The following is a 22,381-nucleotide window of genomic DNA, read 5'->3' on the forward strand; positions in this document are numbered from 1 at the left end:
TTCTCCTTTGCAGCACATTGTTATTAACCCAGAATTAATACCAAGGTCTTTAGACGCTGCATAATTGCTTTTATATGTTTTTTCTCTCATTAGTATCACAGTCGGTTACAATAACTTTTTTAGGATTGTTTCGAATATTATTTGGTCTGGGACAATCACATAATCTTTCAGCATTTTCTTCTTCAGTTAATAGACAACCACAGTTCCATTCAAATAAATTATTTTTTAAAAGATAAGGATCTATAACATTTGTAATTTATCAATGACATGATTTTTATATTCATCGCTAACTATTTGATCAAGTTTTGATTTAATAACATTTCTTCTTTTAAGAACTTTCTTATATGGATTTTTATCTGGATTCATTATTTCTCCTAAAGTGCTAGATAATTTTGGCATAATCATTCTATCTACCTTTCTATTAACCATCTATATATAATATACTTATAGAAAAAAATCTCTAAAAACACACGTAAAATTTAATACAGCTCTTCTTCTTTTTTACTTTTATATCCGTTAAGTTTAAATTCCTTCATATACGTTTCAAAAGGCATTGAATATTTTTTTTCTTTCTGCATTTCTATAGTATTGTAAAAATATCCTGAATAACTTGTTTCTCTTCTTCTTTATTTACTTTTCCAATCCGTGCTTTTGTTATTAGTTGTTTTATTTTATGATGATGTGCTTTTAAAATAAATTTCTTGTCGTCAAGTTTTAGTCTGTTAGTAAATATGGTAATTACTGATGGAACAGCGCCAGCAACTGCTACAAATATAGGAATAGCTGGAACAAGTGCTAATGCAGCTGAACAACCAAAGACACCTGCTGTAATATATAATCCGGTACTTACTCTCCCACAAAATTTATAACTTTTTCTGTAAGCAGCAGCTAGTTTAGTTAAGTGAATGATTAACTGATCTAATGTTTCTATTCCATTATTAGAAATTAAATTTTTATGGACCATTTATATAATATATATTTTAAATTAAATTTCTTTCAATTCACTAAATGGTACCCAACTATTAAATTTTTCATTGTAACCTTTCCATTTTACCAAAGCTTGTTTTTTCTTATAGTCTCGTCTAATAACTTTTTCTATTCTAAAAACTTCTTGTGTAGTAGGTAAAAGTTCTTGTTCATAAAATGAACCTTGAATTATTTCATCATTTAAATCTTTAATAGTGTATGTTCTGGGATTTGTATTATTAATTTTATAAATTATAAATATTTCCTCTGTCCAGTTTGGTGTATATCCTTTTTCAAAATGTCTTTTAAGTTTGCTTAAACGAACTCGATCACCAATTTTAAATTTTGTTTTACTCTTTGGTATCTTTAAATCACCATATAAATTAAGTAAACAGTACCTTTATATAAGTTTTTACTAGCTTCGGTTGGTGTCATTTTTATACTAGAATGTTTTGTTTGTGTTATATTTATCAACCATATCCTGCAAATTATCTAAATAAGTATAAGTATTATTTGCTGTAAAATATTTCCACATTATTCTTTTTAAACTTCTATTAAATCTTTCTATTACTACAGCCTTTCCTTCATTAAATGTATGGTACATATTAATCTTATTTTTTATTCAAAAATGATTCAAACTTTTTATTATAAAATTCTTTTCCTTCATCTACCCATAAAATTTACTGGTAATCGTCCTTCTAAAATTATTTTTTCAAATGCTTCAGTAACAGATTCTCCAGTTTTATTCTTTAATGGAATAACCCAAGCATATTTACTAAATATATCAATAACGGTTAACAAGTACTTTACTCCTTTATTATATTTTGAAAAAGCTTGCATGTCAACTAAATCAGCTGACCAAGTATCATCAATATCATTAACAATCACTCTTCGTTTCCTAAATTTTCTTTTAATTGGTTTGTGCAATTCTTCTGCTAATTCATCGCTCCATGTGATTCCGGGGGTATACTCTACCCCCTTTTCCCGTTTTTTGATTTTTGTCCGAGACCAAGTGTGTATTTCGTTTTGATAGCTGGTTTTACAACTAAATGTTTTGCAATCTTTTCTCCAAATGTTTTTGATTTAGTTTTATTTAAATTGGAAAGCATTTGCTTATCACATGTACCCTTTTTCACACCACTGTCATAGCAAAAATCATGGTCCATACATACTGCATCCAGTTCATTGACAGGGGGTCCATTATCTAGGGGATTTCCTGGCCCACAATAATTATATCCTGGAAGTGTTAAACCTTTCTTAGGTAATAAAGGTAACATTGCTTTGTGAGTATCTAAACTACCCCCTGTACTTTTAACAAACTTTGATTTCATTTTTCCACAAGATGAACAAGTAGCCTTTATCATTTTTCTCCCGTTTTTTGTTGTAACATAATGAGGATTTATATTATCAGTAAATCTTTTCTTTCAAACAATATATTTTATTCTGTAAACTCATCTATATCATATGTATTTAAAACTTTTTAGTTGGTTTTAACTGGGTTTAAACCCTGTGGGTTTTTAATTTTCCAGCATTGGTCAGTCCGGACCAAAGACTAAATCTTTTTTTTGGTTAAACCAAAGGTTTTCATTCGGTTTAACTAAAGATTTAAAAGATTTTCAGCTTGTATCTTTGATAAAACCTGTGGGTTTTAAAGTGTCCGGCATTGGATTTTTTAGAATAGGGACAAGGGGTCATGGGGGGTCAGATGTTTCAAAACCATCATGTTTCTAACTACTGATATCCGTTTATTACGTGCAAATTGTTTTTCAAGTGACCGGGTTACTTGAAATTGAAATACATGCAGTCTTATACACTGACCAATTTACCTGTCACATTGTAAAATGGACGAATAGACTTAAATCCATAGCTATGGTAAATGACGCATTAGGCTTGATATAGATTCAAAGCAAATAGTTGATGAATTGTGTGGTATATATTGACCTCCGGCCATTTCAGGTCATGCATATTAAATGAAAGTAGTCTTGCAACATACTATACGAAAGGTACAATACGATTTTTTTTCTGTCTGGTCATATTTACTTGTGAAATACAAGCCATATTTTTGACAAAGTTTATATAGGTATTATTATAATAAATTTATTGACTGATAAAATTGAAGTCAAAGCTCAACTCGATTTTGTTGAAATTTTCATATTTAATTTCAAAATATATATTTCTTAGTATGTAAGAAATTTCTAACATTCACTGGAAATATTGTAAAATATATTTACATAGAAACTGTTGGGCATTCGAAGCGTATTGATCAAATTAAGAGTATAAAACAATTTCGCAAAACTAGTTTTTCCGACTTGTACGAGTACTTATCTAAAGAAACTTCACAGTATATTAGAAGACTTTTAATAAAGTAATAAAGAAATTTTAAAAAAGAAACACGTTTTTTCGTGTTTTATTCTTTTATGTTCGATAGATCGTTCTCAAAATTCTGTTATCTATTTACAGTTTACTACAGATAAGAAGAAATATAGTCTTTATATCACTTAGTCTTAAATTGATAATGGAACCAACGCTGCTCTTCTCTTGTCGCTTTGACCTACATTAAAGACGCCAAGTTTTTCTATTGTGATACTATGGTTGGGATTGCTTTGCTCTTATTTTCGCTGGTTTACGCAGAGGCGTTGACACCTGAAGTGCATTTGTCTCTCTTGACGCAACGAGGTCTTCAAATCAAAGTTAAAGGTAAACTTATGCTAGCCAATTTCTTGTTTGTTTATTTGGGTTTAACGCCGTTCTTCAACAGTATTTCAGTTATGTAACGGCGGACAATTAACCAAACCAGTGTTCCTGGATTCTATATCTGTAAAAACCTGATCTCCGCAAGTAACTGCCAACTTCCCTACATGAATATGAATCAGAGGTGGAGGACGAATGATTTCAGACACAATATCTTCTATCAAATCAACACGGTGAACATACGCCTCGCACGGGGATCGAACTCACGACCCCGCGATCCGTAGATATCTGCTCTCCCTACTGAGTTTAGCGGGTGGGCGGTGACCAATTTCAGTCGTCACGTATCTTTGGGTGGGGGCGAGGACACGAAAGGATGAAACATTGTTGACTTGTCATTTTTTCATATCCTCGTTTACTGAGGCAAAGACACGAGGATATGAAACATTTCCGACACTTCGCGTCATTGTATGCTTAGTGCGAAGACATTAGAACACGAAAGGATGATAACCCAGCCAGCATGACTATATCGGCCCGATGTATGTATAATGACGGAATGTCGGCAAAACGTGCCGATGTAGGGCCGACGTCGGGCCGTTGTGAGTTAGTGAGTTAGGTTTTACGGCGGATCGACACAAAATGATCATATATTTCTGAGATCGAACCGTTGAAATGCCGCAAAATATTGAAATCGGTAGATCGTCATCAATCAATGTAACTATTTCGTAAGTTGAATTGACATCGGGCCGATATTGGATTCTCTTATATAGCTATAGTTTTCAAAATATTATTGATAAACGTAAAAAAGTAATCTAATTGTTTATGTGTGCTAATTTATTGAGCAAATATTATGTATGCCAGAATTAATCAAACTAGGTTCCAAACAAAATATGTAGACGGTATTTATCAAAATTTTATATGTAATAAAGGGAGGTTATAATTAAGATGCATTTTTAGTTTATGTAAAATACCGCCATAGAAATATTTGTATTTGCAAAAAAAAATAAAATATAAATATGTTTAAAATTCTAATTGAACAATTTTAATAGTGTTAAGAATATGCAGAAAACTTACGTAACTGTATAAAACGTGTAGTATATAGTTGTGGAAAATATCATATCAATAAAATCAAATAACAGTCATACACCTGATGATGCGAGACACATCTGTTCTCAAGTAAATTACTCTGAGAATTATTAAAGTGTATATTTGAAGAAAACTTTGAAGAAGCACTGCGTGTCACACTATTTCGCGACAACGATATGATCGGTTTGATATCGGGCTGATATAGAATGCTGGCTGGGAAAATACCAGTTTGTCGTGTCTTTAGGTTCTCGTGGCGAAGACACAAGGACAAGAAAAGATGACAAACTGCTAACTTGTCGTATGTTTATGTCCTTGTGGGCTCGGGGTGGAGACACAAAGTCACAACATATGGCGACTACATGACGGTATAAACCCGCTAACACGACAACTTGCCAGTAAAATATATCGTCTATTTGCCTTGAATGTATCGCGTCCTAGTGTATTTGTCCCGAAACGCGACTAGACGAAGACACAACTAATAGACAGTTATCGTCCTTTCGTGTCATTGTGTCGGGGCGAAAACACAAAATGGCGGAAATAAACCACCATATCAACTAGTATTTTGAAATGTGAAATGTTTGCCTTTGCATGTACATTGATTGGTTGATTTGACTTGAAGTGTTTAACTTGTCCTGAGAACATCATAGGGTAGGGTAAAGCAAAATATGCTTTGATGAGTCACTTTCTATCATCGTGACTTCTAACGTTTTGCTGTTACATTTAGCTCCAACTGTTACTTTCAGATATACCAGGTTTGCAGGAAGTTGGATATCACTACACAATCAACAAAGTACTTCCGTATACGAATGGGGACTATAATTATGAAGTATATCATAAGTCAGGTAAGAAACTTTGAGTTTTTAAAGACCCATCACAACCTAGCATATAAAGCGACCTAATTCTCCCTACCTGAACTTCGTGAAAATCATTCTGATAATACCGGTATAATACATACTACGAGATAACAAGTGGACAATTCAGGACTTTCTTGAATTAATGTATTTTCATAACTTCATCTGCAAACTTCTTCGTCAATCATTTTTCAGTATAGTTTTTATAAGCATAGATAAATGTGTTGTTGAAACTCAAAGTAATACATTGTACACTGTGCATACTGCTACATTCATTCAAGAAAATGATGTTAAGACATTAAACACATTGTCTTGGCCTAATAAACGTATGTCAATTTGTAATTTGATACTTGTATTTTACAATAATTATTCTTGATGCAAATCATGTATAATCACCATCATTGTAATTTATTCTGTGGCACATCTCTAAAAGTGTTTTTTTCTAATTTACATGTTTTATTCTTTTTGAAAGATAAACTATATATAATTCAAATGAATAAAATAATGCATTTTATATTTAATAATGTTTAATTTTTTGACAAGAGTATCCCTGTGGATTGACATTTGCTAAATTTTGGGTCAAATATGATTGTTTTTAAACTACATAAATTAGACTGAAGTGTAAAGGATGCCCATCAAAACAAACTGTTTGTGTAGAATGTGTATGTTCTCCAAAGAAGCTTTATCACCAAGTGACAAAGATATTAGCATCGAATTGCCAATTCTCAACTATTATTGACTTTTTGTGTTCCGATATATTTCCGAGCACCAAACTGGTCGCTCCATATTTTTGTATAACCTGTATATTTATTATTTCTTTTTATAACTGGTTAGACTCTTGTCATTAACACAAAGCTATGGTTATGGCATCGCCTTAGGAAATAACGCTATTGTCACACCTTAACACATTTGAGATTCTTCGATATCGTATGTATTTTTCTAAACGATTATTGTCTTTATTGGCTGTATTCTATATTTTTTCTCGTTTCTATTCTGCATCTTTTTCATATCAAATATGACATTCAGCTGTTTTACCAGGATCAAGTATTTGTTTTCTCTTAGGACTGGCGTGGATAATTTTCCGCTGTATTGGCTTTGGCTACCATATAAATCTTCTAATTTATAAAAGTCAATATATGAAACCTTAGTATAAATTAAAAGTGTTTTATCATCATAACTACACATTCTTTTTGTTTGTAGTTGTTAGTTCCATGTTTGTTAATGCCATTTATTTTGATACTGCATATCTTGTTTTGATTGAGTGTTCTTTTACTTTGCAATATATTCATTCAAACTAATCATAGCAGGAAGTGAAACCATGATTTTATTCATAACTTTGATACATGTATTGTTCATAAATGTTATATATATGTGTGATAAATTTATTTTTGATAAAGGATATGACAATCACTAATGATGACACGTAATATTCTTTGATATCTGGATTTTATACGAATGTTTCCCAGCCAAAATAATGTAACAATGGTTACAAAATATCTAGTTTCACGCTTTCTTACTTGTCAGGCTAATGTATAAATGAAATACACATACGTGAGCCGTGACCGATGCATACATTCGTGATGAAAGCATGTATACAATGTACAGTATATACGGGCAATGTTTTTAATGTGAAAAGTTATATTCATCAAATAACTTCTAGTATTCTTGTTTCCGAGTGTTGTCGTTTCTTACAAAAAAGGAGTAAATTTTGATAACGAGTCTTTTCTAATTGGAAAAAAAAGTGTTTAGACATCGGAAATATTTCAAAATACTGTAAAAGTTATCGCCATTGACTAGTATTCTAAAAGGTATATGATATCTTATTTTTTATTTTGTCATTAACTTAGATTCGATATACACGTTAAAATGATTTAATTCTGGTACAATATAAGCACGGTGAATGGAACTGGATTTTGGTGAAAAGGATTTGTGACAAAATCAACGTAACCAGTTTGTTTTCATCCGAAACTCGTAGTCCTCTTTAAGAATTGTCTTCTGTCCATTTTTATTCTTGAACATTTCTTTAATTGAATCTATTGAAAGACCACTCCGGGTTTATTCTTCAGGTGATGGTTTTTGGACACACGAGAACAACAATGTACAAGTGAATCCGGGAGATGGGATCAGCTATGCCCTGTATTTTAAAATAAACGGAATTGGTGAAGTTATCAGCAATTTGCATTGGAAAGCTCGTATGTGTGTGTGTGTTTTGTTGTTGTTCTTCTTTTTCTTCTTTTTTTTTTTTGTTCGTGTTATTTTTGTTTTGTTTTTAATAGTAGAATGAAATACAGATTTCTTTTCCGTGAAATTTAGATAAACATGAAATGCAAAGGTTTTTCTTGTGTTACATTTTAGATCAAACTACCTAACGAGTGAATACCATGTGGTACATTTCACTCGTGACTACACCATTAGTAAAAATATTGTATCGGTGAAAGATATTTTGATCTTACACCGAAAGAAACAAATATTTTCATATTTTAATTTATTTATTGCTATTAATATTATATTTTTCGTTAATTGGTTTTACTTTAGTTTTTACTAGGCTTCATTGAATTCCGAAATGAGTTCTAGTTTATAATTATCAAGATATCTTTTATTCTGGTGTCTGTTGTGTACGCCTTATTTCTTTGTAATAACTAGTATCTAAAATCATGTATTAGGTTTACATATAAACATATATGGAAATTAAATATTACTAAATGGTTGTTTCTGTAAATCGTGTAAACATATTTGTGAGAACTTTCTTGGTGGTTCACATTTCTGACTGATTCAAATGTAAGGTATGTCTTCCTAAATACAGAGACGGGAACCAGTTCTAGTACAAGCACCAATAACACCTTTGGTGGCTTAAGCACAGAATCAGCTTCAGCGAATAGCCAGCACCCGCTCACAACAACAACAACAATACCGCAAACTTATCCAAGTCAAAGCCAGAACATGAAATTAATCTTTTCTGACCAATTCAATGGAAACACAATTGATAAAACTAAATGGAAGCACGACGTGTCGGCATTTGGAGGCGGAGTGAGTGAAATTAGAAAACAAATCTCTATTGAAATATATTTTTGTAATATAATGGGTAATATTTGATCGTTACAAATTAGGACGACTATATAAGCTAAACTAATACTACAGTTACATATCCTACAGGGGTTCAATATTTCCATTAGTTTTGTTCAAACTAAAGTACCTTTATTCTTTAATTATTAAATAATACAATTATTCTGTACATTTTCATATTGGTAGAACTGGGAGTGCCAGATATACTCTCCTGAACCAGCCAACAGTTACGTTAGGGATGGTGTGTTGTATTTACTACCGGTAAGTACCTATACAATGGATGGCGGTCCTGCTCTAAGATCTGTCACGAGTACATTTATTCATTAAGAAGAAGCTCGGTATTGTATTCATAATTATTAGTATATTAATCATAGGTATAAAGTGTTAAATTCAACCCAACTGAAACAAATACCCGAACTCAGATATGAGAGTGTGAACACATGAAAAATTTCTTGGAAAACAGCAACAGCACCATATAAACCCAAATTCCGGAACCACCATTGTTAAATGCAGTCTGTTATCAGTCATATTAAATATGGCTTGCCCAGGCAGTCATGCCAGTCTCACTAACAATACTACCATTAAATTGTTTAAGAAATTATTATGTACTGGCAGTCATGCAACTCGGTTAGGGGTGTATTTTTAACGTCATGTCTGAAATTTAGACGTACGTAGGCTTTTAAAATGTCTAGTTTTCTCCTTTTCCCATGTCATTATTAAGTAAGCGCATACAGCTCTGCTAAACAGTACACTTACAAGGTCTTCTATTTGCAAAGTCATTACAATCTGGATATTTGGTATTCCTAAATCTGAAACTGGCGAACCTAGTTTTTAGTTCTTAACTTATATATTTTGCAGACACTAACATCAGATAAATTTGGTGAGGATTTTCTCTACCACGGTGTGCTTGATGTTCAGCGTAAGATTTTTCTATCTATTACTTTCACTGTATACATATTTTAATGAAATAGTACAAAAAGGTATACCATTTTTTAATTCTGACAAAGAAAGGCATATGCTTATTAAAAACGTATGTTAAACTGGGAATTTAGGTTGAACGAAAAAAAACGTCTTCCTTATTTGTTAATTCGTGTTAATTTTGATAATATTTAAAATGCATCATATTTATTGGAAATGACTTTTGTCCTAGAATCTGCCTTTGCGTAACTGTTCTTCTATTTTAATATTAGTTTCAATGTGAAAAATTGTATGCAATCAATTTTAGAGCAATGGGGAATTTGTACAAAAAAGGAGTTTTATGGTTGTCGAAGGGACTCTAAAGACGCCATTATCCCGCCCATAATGTCTTCTAAACTGATTACTAATGAGAAATTCAGTTTCAAGTACGGTCGAGTGGAGGTGGAAGCGAAAATGCCTGTAGGGGATTGGATATGGCCAGGTATTATATTTATGATGGTGATAGAACAAAAATCTACAATGAAATTGAAAGTGTAATGGTGTGACCAAACCAGGTATATAACATTTTGATTCAACTGAAAAGTTTAAATAATTATATTAAATCATGAAAACTATGCTGTATGGTAAAAATAGTTTATTGTATGCCAAATAAGGTAACAGTGATATTTAAAAGGAAAAGACAGACCCATTTTTGGTAGAAAAACGTCAACAAAAGAATACATCCTTAATCTGCTTTATATGGCATTTATCTTGACCAGTGTAGAACTATTAACGGTGGTCAAGTCAAATTAACTCTATTACAGATCACCTTGGTTACACTGATATACGCATGAACTTTGATAATAATTTGAATTATTTCCCGTTGTTGAAAAGCAGATTATATGATCAATTCATTCAAGAGTGGAGCGAATCTATAAATGCTATGCCTAAATTGGAAAGTTACTGTAAATATAAAACGTCATTCTGTTTTGAAATAAAAAAAATACTGATTTACGAAAAAGGTTTACTTGCATAAGATTAAGTTCACATCAGCTTGAAATTGAGACGGGTAGATATAATAATATAGATAGAAATAACAGACTATGTAAGATATGTAACCAAATTGTTGTGGAGTCAGAATATCATTTCATTCTTTGTTGTAGTAAATATACAGATATTAGAAAGAAGTACCTTGGTATTACACAATGGCCCACTATTCAGAAATTTAATAATTTAATGTTTTCGAAAAATGCTAAGCTGCTTGTTAAGATAGCTAAGTTTATTAAAGAAGCCACACAATATGTAGTCAATACACTTAAAAATAATACCACATAATTTCACGAAAATTGTTATAATTATGTTTTGTTTGTTTGGATGTTTCCTAACATACTTTTGTAACTTATTCGTTTGTTTATTGTATGCACACACTTTTATTTTGTTTTTGCACTATATATTTATATCTGTATTGTACTATTTGTTAATATGCCATGTTCTTTTTATATTTGTCAATGGCCAAAGGCATGTATAATGCCGAATTTGCCGAACAAACCTTGAAACCTTGAAACTTTAATAAATAACCAATCTGATCTACAGTTTGCAGCAAACCCTAATGTTTTTATACAGGGAGAATATAAAGTATATGATCTGTTTGAAAAAGTCACGGTCAAGTCAGTCTCCATTATTTCGACCGTTTCGACAGGTTTGTATTACGATAGATTTTTTGTTTAAAACAACGAAAAAGTCCTAAGCTTTCTTATCCCGAAATAAGGGATTAAGGGTTTCATTTCAGACACGAATGTCACCTTGATAAAACAGTCAAGATTACACTGGCACCGAGAGAAATACAGAACAGATCCACTTACTTTAAAAAAAAACGGACTCTCTTTACTTCTATCAGTTACTCCTGTCCATTACATTTTGGCGACATATTATTCAGGGATGACTACGGACTACTATCGTCTTCCTTTCTTTACTTCTGTCATTTTTTCTGTACAACTATATTTCGGTCGCTGATAATTAAATGATGCCTAAAACTATCAAATGATCTAATAAAACAAATCGCGCTCAATGGCCTGTGACAATAAGTCACCGAAGCATATAAAATAAAACGTAGCGAAGTATATTTTCAACCCCTTTCGATATTGGTTCAGTATATTTCTTGTAACATTTCTGAGACATTGCTTTGTATTGTCTTATTGTAGAACATACTAACTCATTGTATCATATTATTTTAGCTATCTGGTTGATGCCAAGAGATGAACATTATGGTGGATGGCCAAGATCAGGAGAAATTGATATAGTAGAAACAAGAGGTAAACGATTAACTATTTCAGCAAGAATTTCAATAGAGGAGTGTTTTAAAATTTGAAGTTTAATCGACTGTTTAAATACCTAATGTCTCATCACATAAAAGTGGCCTTATTCGAAATTTATGATGAACGTCAGCATTTTTCTTTTTAGCATGAATATACCATGTTATACAATATACAAAATGTTTTAGAAAGTATTCTTACAAGACAGAATTTTTATTGTTACCGATAGATAGTTTAATATTGTTAATGACTGAATGAAGTGTATGTCACCCTCTTCAAGCTGCATGAAAATACCTTCAAAACAGATGGTGGGGTGGTCGGAGACAAATGGAAATTTTCATAATTTGTTTAATCTAACTGGATTGTCATTGAAAAGCAACGTAGGGTTTTTTTTTTTGCAATTATAGAAGTTTTGCGTGTCGTAGAAACCTTATTTCATGAATTCTATATGTTGCTAATAATGCTCTATTAATGTGTAATAGTTATTATTCGTATACGTTTATGAGCTGAACATATTATTATTAATTGTATTTTCTTAAAATGCATTATATTTGTATAAAACCAATGTGGACTTCTTGCAAAATCATGAAGCGCGCTAGTGAGTTTTTGATGATTTGCCAGAAGTCCCAAAGTGGTTCATAGCTGTAGAAATGCCAAACGCCTAAAAAGCAGCAGCCTTTCAATGGACATATTTGTAGCGCCATTTTGTTTATTTATTTTGTGACAGTGAACCACTTCAGATCACACAAGCTGCACCAATGCTGTTTATACGAAAATAAACATTAATTCTTTCAATACACGCAGAGTAAATGTAAATATATTAAATGTAAATATAGATCTATATATATACATTCTGCCTAATTGTTCCATTGAAAATTAAAACATTTGTTTTTCTTGATTTGCAAAAGTAACGCCGCTGAGTAATAACGTGCCACTCTTGACGACACCCACCTATACTATAGTAAGGAAAACGCAGTTTATGGATTTTGTCCATCACATTGAAATAATTTCGCATGAGCTACAAAAAAATTAAATTCATTTCTTAAGGTAGTGTGAATATTGATGATATCAAAATAAGTATACGTAAGACATATATTATGTTTGCTACTGCAGTAATCATATCTAGAAATGCAATATAATGTATGCATAATGCCAGGAAATCGTAACTATGGCAACATTGGAATACATCAAATGATGTCAACACTGCACTGGGGAACAAACTGGGATCAAGACAGATGGGGAATGACGACACAACATCGGTAATATTATCTGTATCTGAATGGTATTAAATGTGTACTGCAAAATTTGAACGCAAATTGAAGTGAAAATTTGGGATTCTGATTATTATATTTTTCACTTCATTCAAAGAAGAGTACACAATATTTTCCACTTTTTTAAACAATTTTCTAACTACAGTGAAATCAACAGTTTTGTGATACGCAAATTTAATATTTCCGAGCAGCGCATTATAAAGTCAAACTTGGAAAAGTGTATTTTCACCTGTTACAGGGATTTGTCTTCTGGAACATGGGGAGACGATTTCCATACATACTATATGGACTGGACTGCTGACCATATCATGTATGCTTGTGTTTTTATATCTTATATATACAGCCATAATATTAGCGATACAACAGAATATTTGTGTACGTGTACAATGCATAAAAGAAACATAATTTCATAACTCAGCTTCTAAATAAACTTTACTTTTTTAAAAACACATAACTTTCTTTTAATCAGTTGAATGATACAGAGAACAAACATCCCGGGTAAGTTTTTGCATAAAACAAGAATTTCTTTATCTAAATTGTTTGCAAATTCTCATAGTATCCGACATATTGTTTTTACTCAGTTGCACTCGTGTGTACTTCTTAAGTCAAAAAAAAAGATTATGAAAATAGCAAAGGAAAATGCGACGAAACAATAAAAGAAGTGTTTCATTGCATCTGAAAAAAAAGAAGAAAGAAATAAAAGTGCAAATAGAAATAAATGACTGATCAAAATCCATCAAGAAATTATACAAATAAAGAAACCTGTCTTGCATGAATAGAACAAATTTATTACAAAACGTGCTATACAATATCATATTAATAAAATATATGAAAAGTCCTTTGGAGCACAGAGCGCAACCAAGCAACCTGATAAAAAAAACTCGGTTTGACTGTAAACATGAATGTAATCCATGACCAAAAAGAACTAGAAAATATAACTACATTGCGTCCAAGTTTACATGAGCTGCATTTCTGATAGATTTAACTAACTATTTCAGCTTGGGCGTCGACGGAAAGCCAGTCCTTACAGCAGCCACTCCACCTGGAGGATACTTTCAGAAGGGTCATTTTTCAGGCAGTAATATTTGGCAGAACGGAGGGAATGATGCGCCTTTTGATCGTGAGGTAAATGGAAAAAATAATAACTCTGAGAATACCTATTCCTCTGATCTTTGATAATGGCATAATAGCATAGGTCTTAATTAAGATATATAAACTAGTAATCTCGGATAAACATCACACTGTAACTTCATTTCCAATATCAAAATAAAGTTCTAAGAATCTGAAAGCAAGGTTATATACTATTTGATAATTTTGTAAAAATGTCAGAAAGGGAATCTATTTTCATACACTTATCTCCATTTCAGTTCTATTTACAAATGAATGTCGCCGTGGGTGGAACAAACGGTTTCTTCCCCGACAATGTGCAACATGGCGGCTATGCCAAACCTTGGTCGAACAATGATCCAGAGGCGCCAAAAAAGTTTTATGAGTCCAGACACCAATGGATGCCAACTTGGAAAGGCGAGGATCCGGCACTTAAAGTCCGTTCGGTCAAAATATGGTCCTATAGTTCCGATCATGCCATGTCGCTTTTTGGCTAATATGTCTGGATTTATTTGCGATTAAAAAAACAACATATAAACATATTGTTCTTTCTTTATTATTGGTTGTTTTTTCTAGAAAACTGTATCGTTATCGTTTCACCCTAGGCTTTTAACATAGTAAATATTTGCATGCAATGTCTATGTATGTATGTATGTATGTATAATATGTATGTATCTCCAATACCTCTTAATTTATTCCCTTTATTTAGAAAAGTCTGAACATCTTTTCATTATTATATCAAATATCTAAAATGTTTTATCCCACCACCCTTTTGGTAAATTGAGACGGCTAAAGTGTGTTTACCTCATTTACCAAATTGGTTCTTTGTTTGTTTTGGGTTTAACTCCGTTTTTCAAATGTATTACTGGCATTTAATCAAACTAGTGTTTTTGGATTACAAACCTGTTCTTCGCTGGTAACTGTTAACTTCTCCACATGAATCAGAGGAGGAGGATAAAAGATTTTAGACACAATATCTTTATCAAATCGTCGTGGAGAACATTCGCCTCACCCGAGGATCGTACTCCCGATCCCGTGATCTGTAGATCAGCCCTCTCCCTATTGAACTAAGTGGACGGGCTATACTAAATTGTATTATTACACAAAAACCTACTACTTTCTTACTTTAGTGTTGTAAATATATCATTGCTAGGACATATGATTCAGTTCTTCTTTGGGGCCTCCGTGGCCGGTGGTTAAGGTCGCTGGCTTAAAATCACTGTACAACTGTACTTTCTCTCATATACCATAATATTAGTTACTTGGAAACTTGACCAAAAGCACTTTTCGTGCTCGTTGACGATTAGCGGATACGCTTTTTTTCTATATCCTCATGGCTCCGATCTTCATGTGTTTTCTGAGATGTTTGATTAATGTTAGTTTCCTATGACAAGTTCGCATTTAGATATTTTCATACATCTGAATACATACTTTAAGATCTAACAGTGTTTGAGGTAGATGGTATATAGTAAATACTTACTTGAAGTAACAATGCGTGATGATATCCTCAGAAATAAAGTAGTACCGATTCTAAAAGTTAAAGAGAATATTCACAAAGAGACATTTTGAGTCAAAAGAATCCATTCCTAAATTGGTCGTTTATATGTATTGTGTGTAACATTTTGATCAAACATAACTATACGAACTTTGATATCTTAGTCTTAGACGGATGCTAGAATGAAGTCAATTTGCATTTGATAACGTTGTCAGAACAGAACTAGTTCCAGTGCGTTTATATTAATAGCCTCGAACATTCCTTGGACAAAATTTACCTTTACCGAACATTTGTATATATGTAAAGGTCTGTAATCTACTTAGGGATCATCTTCAGCGTATAAATGAAAGTATTATTAAAAGGTAGTTCTGAACACACTCGTACGCAAACAATTTACACTGCCTCTATTTTAAAAATGTTGTTCTTTATGTTTCGAAAGAAATTAATTTATTCTAATATTATTATTATTATTATTATGCATACACGAATCACCATGTTCTTTTGACAGTAACAAGATTTAACCTGCTACGTGTGTTTACATTTATGCATATAATTACAACGTGAGTAGTATAGTAATTGTTTGTGCGAGCGTTATTTGACCCCCTGACCCCTTGTCCCTATTCTATAAGTGGACTTTAACCTTGCCCTAAACTTAAAATACTACTTGCTACCCTTAATACCCTGAAAATCTTTTAAATCTTTAGTTAAACCGAATGAAAACCTTTGGTTTAACCAAAAAAAGATTTAGTCTTTGGTCCGGACTGACCCCTTGTCCCTATTCTAAAAAATCCAATGCCGGACAATTTAAAACCCACAGGTTTTAAACCCAATTAAAAGTTTTAAATACATATGATATAGATGAGTTTACAGAATAAAATATATTGTTTGAAAGAAAGAAGATTTACTGATAATATAAATCCTCATTATGTTACAACAAAAAACGGGAGAAAAATGAAAAGGGGCAACTTGTTCATCTTGTGGAAAAATAAAATAAAAAGTTGTTAAAAGTACGGGGGGAAAATTTAGATATTCACAAAGCAATGTTACCTTTATTACCTAAGAAAGGTTTAACACTCCCAGGATATAATTATTGTGGGCCAGGAAATCCCCTAGATAATGGACCCCCGTCAATGAACTGGATGCAGTATGTATGGACATGACTTTTGCTATGACAGTGGTGTAAAAAGGGTTACATGTGATAAGCAAATGCTTTCCAATTTTAAAAAAAAACTAAATCAAAAACATTTGGAGAAAGATTGCAAAACATTTAGTTGTAAAACCAGCTATCAAAACGAAATACAACTTGGGTTGGGCCCAGAAACAACATTTTCCCATGGGCTTAACCCCCCAGACAAAAACAAAGTCAAAAAACGGGAAAAGGGGGTAGAGTATACCCCCGGAATCCATTGAGCGATGAATTAGCAGAAAAATTTACACCCATTAAAGAAAATTTAGGAAACGAAGAGTGATAGTTAATGATATTGATGATACTTGGTCAGCTGATTTAGTTGACATGCAAGCTTTTTAAAAATAAATAAAGGATAAAGTACTTGTTAACCGTTATTGATATATTTAGAAAATATGCTTGGGTTATTCCATTAAAGAAAAACTGGAGAATCTGTTACAGAAGCATTTGAAAAAAATAATTTTAAAAGATAGAATTCAGGGAAAAAAGTCCCCGAAGACTGCAAGGATTCCACAAAATTTATGGGTAGATGAAGGAAAAGAATTTTATAATAAAAAGTTTGAATCATTTTTGAATAAAAATAAAATTAATATGTAATCATACTTTTTAATGAAGGAAAGGCTGTAGTAATAGAAAGATTTAATAGAAGTTTAAAAAGAATAATGTGGAAATATTTTACAGCAAATAATACTTTACTTATTTAGATAAGTTGCAGGATATGGTTGATAAATATAACAAAACAAAACATTCTAGTATAAAAATGACACCAACCGAAGCAGTAAAAATTAAATAAAGGTACTGTTTACTTTTTAAATTTTTATGGTGATTTAAAGATACCAAAGAGTAAAACAAAATTTAAAATTGGTGATCGAGTTCGTTTAAGCAAACTTAAAAGACCCTTTTGAAAAAGGATATACACCAAACGGACAGGGAAATATTTTAATTTATAAAATAATAATACAAATCCCAGAACATACACTATTAAAGATTAAATGATGAAATAATTCAAGGTTCATTTTATGAACAAGAACTTTTACCTACTACACAAGAATTTTTAGAATTTAAAAAGTTATTAGACGAGACTATAAGAAAAAACCCAAACTTTAGTAAAATGGAAAGGTTACAATGAAAAATTTAATAGTTGGGTACCATTTTGTGAATTGGAAGAAATTTAATTTAGAAAATAAAAAGTTTAATTATATAAATGAGCAATAAAAATCTAATTTCTAATTTAAAAATGGGAAAAAGAAAAAATAGATCAATTAATTATTCATTAACAAACTAGGGTGCTGCTTACAGAAAAAGGTTATAAATTTTGTGGGAAGTAAGTACTGGATTTTTATATTACAGCAGGTATTTTTGGTTTCTCAGCTGCATTAGCACTTGTTCCAGCTATTCCTATATTTGTAGCAGTTGCTGGCGCTGTTCCATCAGTAATTACCATATTTACTAACAGACTAAAACTTGACGACAAGAAATTTATTTTAAAAGCACATCATCATAAAATAAAACAACTTATAACAAAGCACGGAAATTTGGGAAAAGTAAATAAAGAAGATCCAAATAAAGTTATCAGGATATTTTTACAATACTATTAGAAATGCAGAAAGAAAAAAATTATTCAACACCTCTTTAAATGCAATGAAGGAATTTAAACTTAACGGATATAAAAGTAAAAAAGAAGAAGATTGTATTAACTTTAATTAAAGATTTTTTCTAAAGTATTTTATATAAATGAGAAAAATTATATCAGTTGAAGGTAATATTGCATCAGGGAAAAAATACGTTTTTAGATATTATTAAAGAATATAATCCTAATTTTAATATAATTCCAGAACCAATTCACGAATGGCAAAATGTTATGGACAGGGCTACGCCCCTTCGGAGACAAGCCTCTGACCAAGTTATAATTCATAATAAACCCTTTTTGAACTGCTGCTCAAGAACCTTCCAAATATTTATTTCCTTTTCAGCTAACAACTTTAAACAGTCATATAAAAATGTTATCTTCTGCTAAACGTTTGATGGGTGTTTCTGCCTTTAACGTTTGTTATTTAACTAACAGTAACGTTTTTACAAAACAGCATCACGACAATGGTGTTATAAATGAACCCGAGTGGGCAGATACAATCTTTTCTAAACTGATCCATATTATAAAACCATACGGAAAAAATCCAATTGATGGATTTGTTTATGTTAAAAACCGACCAGAAATATGTTTTAAAAGACTTCAAAAAAGAAACAAACGGAAGAAAAAAAAGTTGGGTTTAGTTTTATTTAGAAAAACAAACAAAAATTTAAAACCCCGAAGAAGGGTTTTTAAACAAAATTTTTTTCAAAAAGGTTTTTTAAAAATTTTTAACATTTAAAACCCAATTTTTGAAAAAATGACTTTAAAATCTTTTTCCCAAAAGATATAAAAATTTATAAACAAATTTCTAAAAACAATAAAATTTTAAATTAGGTGCTTTTTTAAAGTTTTTTTTCTATAAAATTATTATAGAGGGTTTTAATAAAAAGGTAGAAAAAATGATTATGTAAAAAATTATCTAGCATTTTAAAGGAAAAAAATTAATCCAGACAAAAATTCATATAAGAAATTTTCTTAAAAGAAAAACGTTTTTAAATCAAAACTTAAATAAAATAGTTAGCGATGAATAAAAAATCATTTTATTAAAATTTAACAAAATGTTATAGATCCTTATCTTCGTAAAAAACTTATTTTTTTTGGGATGTGGTTGTCTTTTTTAACAGAAGAAAAAAATGCGGGGGAAAGATTATGTATTGCCCCCAGCCAAAAAATTTAAATCAAACAATCCAAAAAAAGTTATTGTAACCGTTTGTGTACAAAATGAAAAAAAAAACATAAAAAAGCACTTACAAAGCATCTAAAAAATTTGGTTTTAAATGCGGGATTAATAAAAAAGTGTTGTAAGGGGAAAAACAAAGAAAAAGGGGAATAAAAAGTTAAGGAAAAAGATAAAAATTTTAAAAATTTTTTTTTTTCTTCTTAAAGAAAATTTAAAACTTTATTTATTTTATTATTTTTTTAATTTTTTTTTTAATTTTTTTTTTAACCCTTTTTTGTTTAAAGATTTTTTTTTTAATATAAAATAAATGGAAATCGAGAGATCAAACCAAAAAAATTTATTATCAAAAATTTAAAAAAAAAAATTTACATATAGAAAAAACCAAAGAATAAATTATTTTTTTAAACTATAAAAACCTTATAAAAATACTTAAATTAAATTTAAAATTTAAAAGGTAAAAAAAAAAAACTTTTTTTAAAAAAACAATTTTGAAAAAAAGGGAAATAAAACTGATCCCAATAAAAAAATCAGTTTTTTTTCAATAAAAAGGCTTTAAAAATTTTTAACACAAACGAAATAAAAAAATTTTTACACAAGTTTTGATGAAATAAAAAAAAATAATTGGAAATTTTGGTTTTCTGAAGGAAGGGGCGGGAGAATAGATCAGTTGATGCTCATTATATAAATAATAAAAGTATAGTCCTTTGGCTGCTTCAAGTTATTTGGGAAAAAATTTCCCAAAAACCAAAAAAATTTCCAATAATGGAATGGGTTTAAAAAAATAAAAAAATGATGATAACGAATGTTTTAGTTTGGGTCATTTAGTTTAAAAATTTTCCTTTTGAAAAAACCCCCCAAAAAAAATTTCAAAAAAAAAAAAAAATTTTAAAGATTTGATTTAGGGAAATTTAAAAATTTTCCTGTTACATTAAATCAAAAAAAAAAAATAAATTTTTAAATGAAATACTTTTAAATTTTTGGGGAAAAGAAGAAAAATTTTTTAAACCTTTGTACAAAACAAAAAAACCAATACGAAAAAACACTTTTGCCATTTTGCAAATTTACTAATGAAAAAAAAATTTAAAAAATAACTGTTTATACGGGTAACCCCCCCGAACTGTAGCCCAAACTTTATGTTTGGATAAAAGACTTTAATAATTAATGAATAACAAAAAAAAAAATTAAACAAGAAACATTTTTAGATCTTTTTGCAACCCTTTACTCAAGAAAAGAATTTTAAAATTAAAAAATTTTCCCAAAATTTTTTAAGCTTTTAAATGGAACCCAAGGTGTAAAAATCCCAAAAAGGGGGAAGAAAAGAAACAATTTAAAAATTTTCAAAAAGGGTTTTTACAGAAACCTTTTGTAATTTATGCTGTTTTTTGAATCAAAACCCAAAAAAAGGTTTTAACTGCTTTCCATCAACTGAATCTTCATTTACTGAAGCATATCAAAAAAAAATAGTTTGTGGTTACGGCTATAAAGTTGTTTGTTTTTGACGAAAAAATATACAAACCAACCCAAAATTTTTTAGGGGCCCCTAATGTTTTTTTATAAGTTTATTAAAAAAAAGCTTGGGAAAGGAATATTGAAAAGAAATATTTAGTTTTTAATTTTAAAAAAAAGAACTAAGAATGTCTAAAAAGATAAAAGTAAATTTTTAAAAAACAAAAGTTTTGTATATCGGGAAAAAAAATTTTATAGAAGGGTAAAGGGTGCCAGTACGTAAAGAAAAACAAATTTTTCCCAAAACGGCCCAAAGGGCCGGGACCCATTGTCAAAAAAGGAAAATTCAGGGGAAAGTGCCACTCAAATTTAATTTTAAATTTTTTAAAACTAACACAAAAAATTTTCCTTTTAATTTTTCATAATTTAAAGGTTTTTTTGAGGGTTTTTTTTTATGCAAAAAATTGGGGAAATTTAAAAAAAAAAAATTAATGTTTTTTCCTAACAATTTTAAAAGATAAAAGGCCTTTATGATTTCTAAATTGGTTCCCTTTATTGATTCTTTCCCAATTTATGTCTCAATAAATTGGAAAACTTAGTAAAAAATTTTCCCCAGAATTTAAATATTTATCTAAAGAATTTGTTTTGTGAAAGCATTAATTTATTAAAAAAAAAAGGTTTTTTTCCATATGTTTCATGGATTCAATTTTTAAAAAATTTTAAAAAAAAAAGGGAAAAACCTTCTAAAGAAGAGTTTTTTTCAATTTTTTAAAAGAAAAATATTAAAAAAAACGAAAAAAGAAAAATGCTAAAAATGTTTTTTTTGGAAAAAAAATTTTAAAAATTTAAAAAAATGGGGGAAAATCTGATCTTTATTTAAAAAAAGACGTATTAAAATTTTTGCTGAAGTTTTGAAAATTTTTGAAAATATGTTTGGATTACTACAAATTTTGATCCTTTTCATTATTTCAGTAGTCCCCGGGTTTTGTTGGGAAGCAAATTTAAAAATGACTGGAATTAAATTAGTTTAAAATGATATTGGGTATTATCTTTTTTATGAAAAAAACTGAAAAGGAGGGTAAGTTATATTTAAACAGATACAAATAAAAACAAACAATAAAAATATGGAAAAATTAAAAATTCAAAGAAGAAAGCAAATACATTATGAAACCCCGACGGCCAATAATTTACGGGTTTGGGGTA

At 30.2% G+C, this 22,381-nt stretch overlaps 1 protein-coding gene across 1 annotated transcript; it reads left to right on the forward strand.

Annotated features, from left to right (window-relative positions):
* The first annotated feature begins 3,487 nt into the window (after positions 1-3,487).
* On the forward strand, positions 3,488-14,877 carry LOC123552682 (beta-1,3-glucan-binding protein-like). The gene is made up of 12 exons (XM_045342425.2): positions 3,488-3,663; positions 5,484-5,582; positions 7,658-7,783; positions 8,395-8,618; positions 8,841-8,915; positions 9,513-9,573; positions 9,880-10,053; positions 11,786-11,863; positions 13,020-13,122; positions 13,373-13,444; positions 14,133-14,259; positions 14,502-14,877. Exons 1-12 carry the CDS (start codon positions 3,555-3,557, stop codon positions 14,736-14,738), a joined length of 1,485 nt encoding a protein of 494 aa, XP_045198360.2. The 5' UTR covers positions 3,488-3,554; the 3' UTR covers positions 14,739-14,877.
* Positions 14,878-22,381: the final 7,504 nt, after the last annotated feature.

This window comes from Mercenaria mercenaria, chromosome 15 (genome assembly GCF_021730395.1).
Source record: "Mercenaria mercenaria strain notata chromosome 15, MADL_Memer_1, whole genome shotgun sequence".
NCBI classification, from domain to species: Eukaryota; Metazoa; Mollusca; class Bivalvia; order Venerida; family Veneridae; genus Mercenaria; species Mercenaria mercenaria.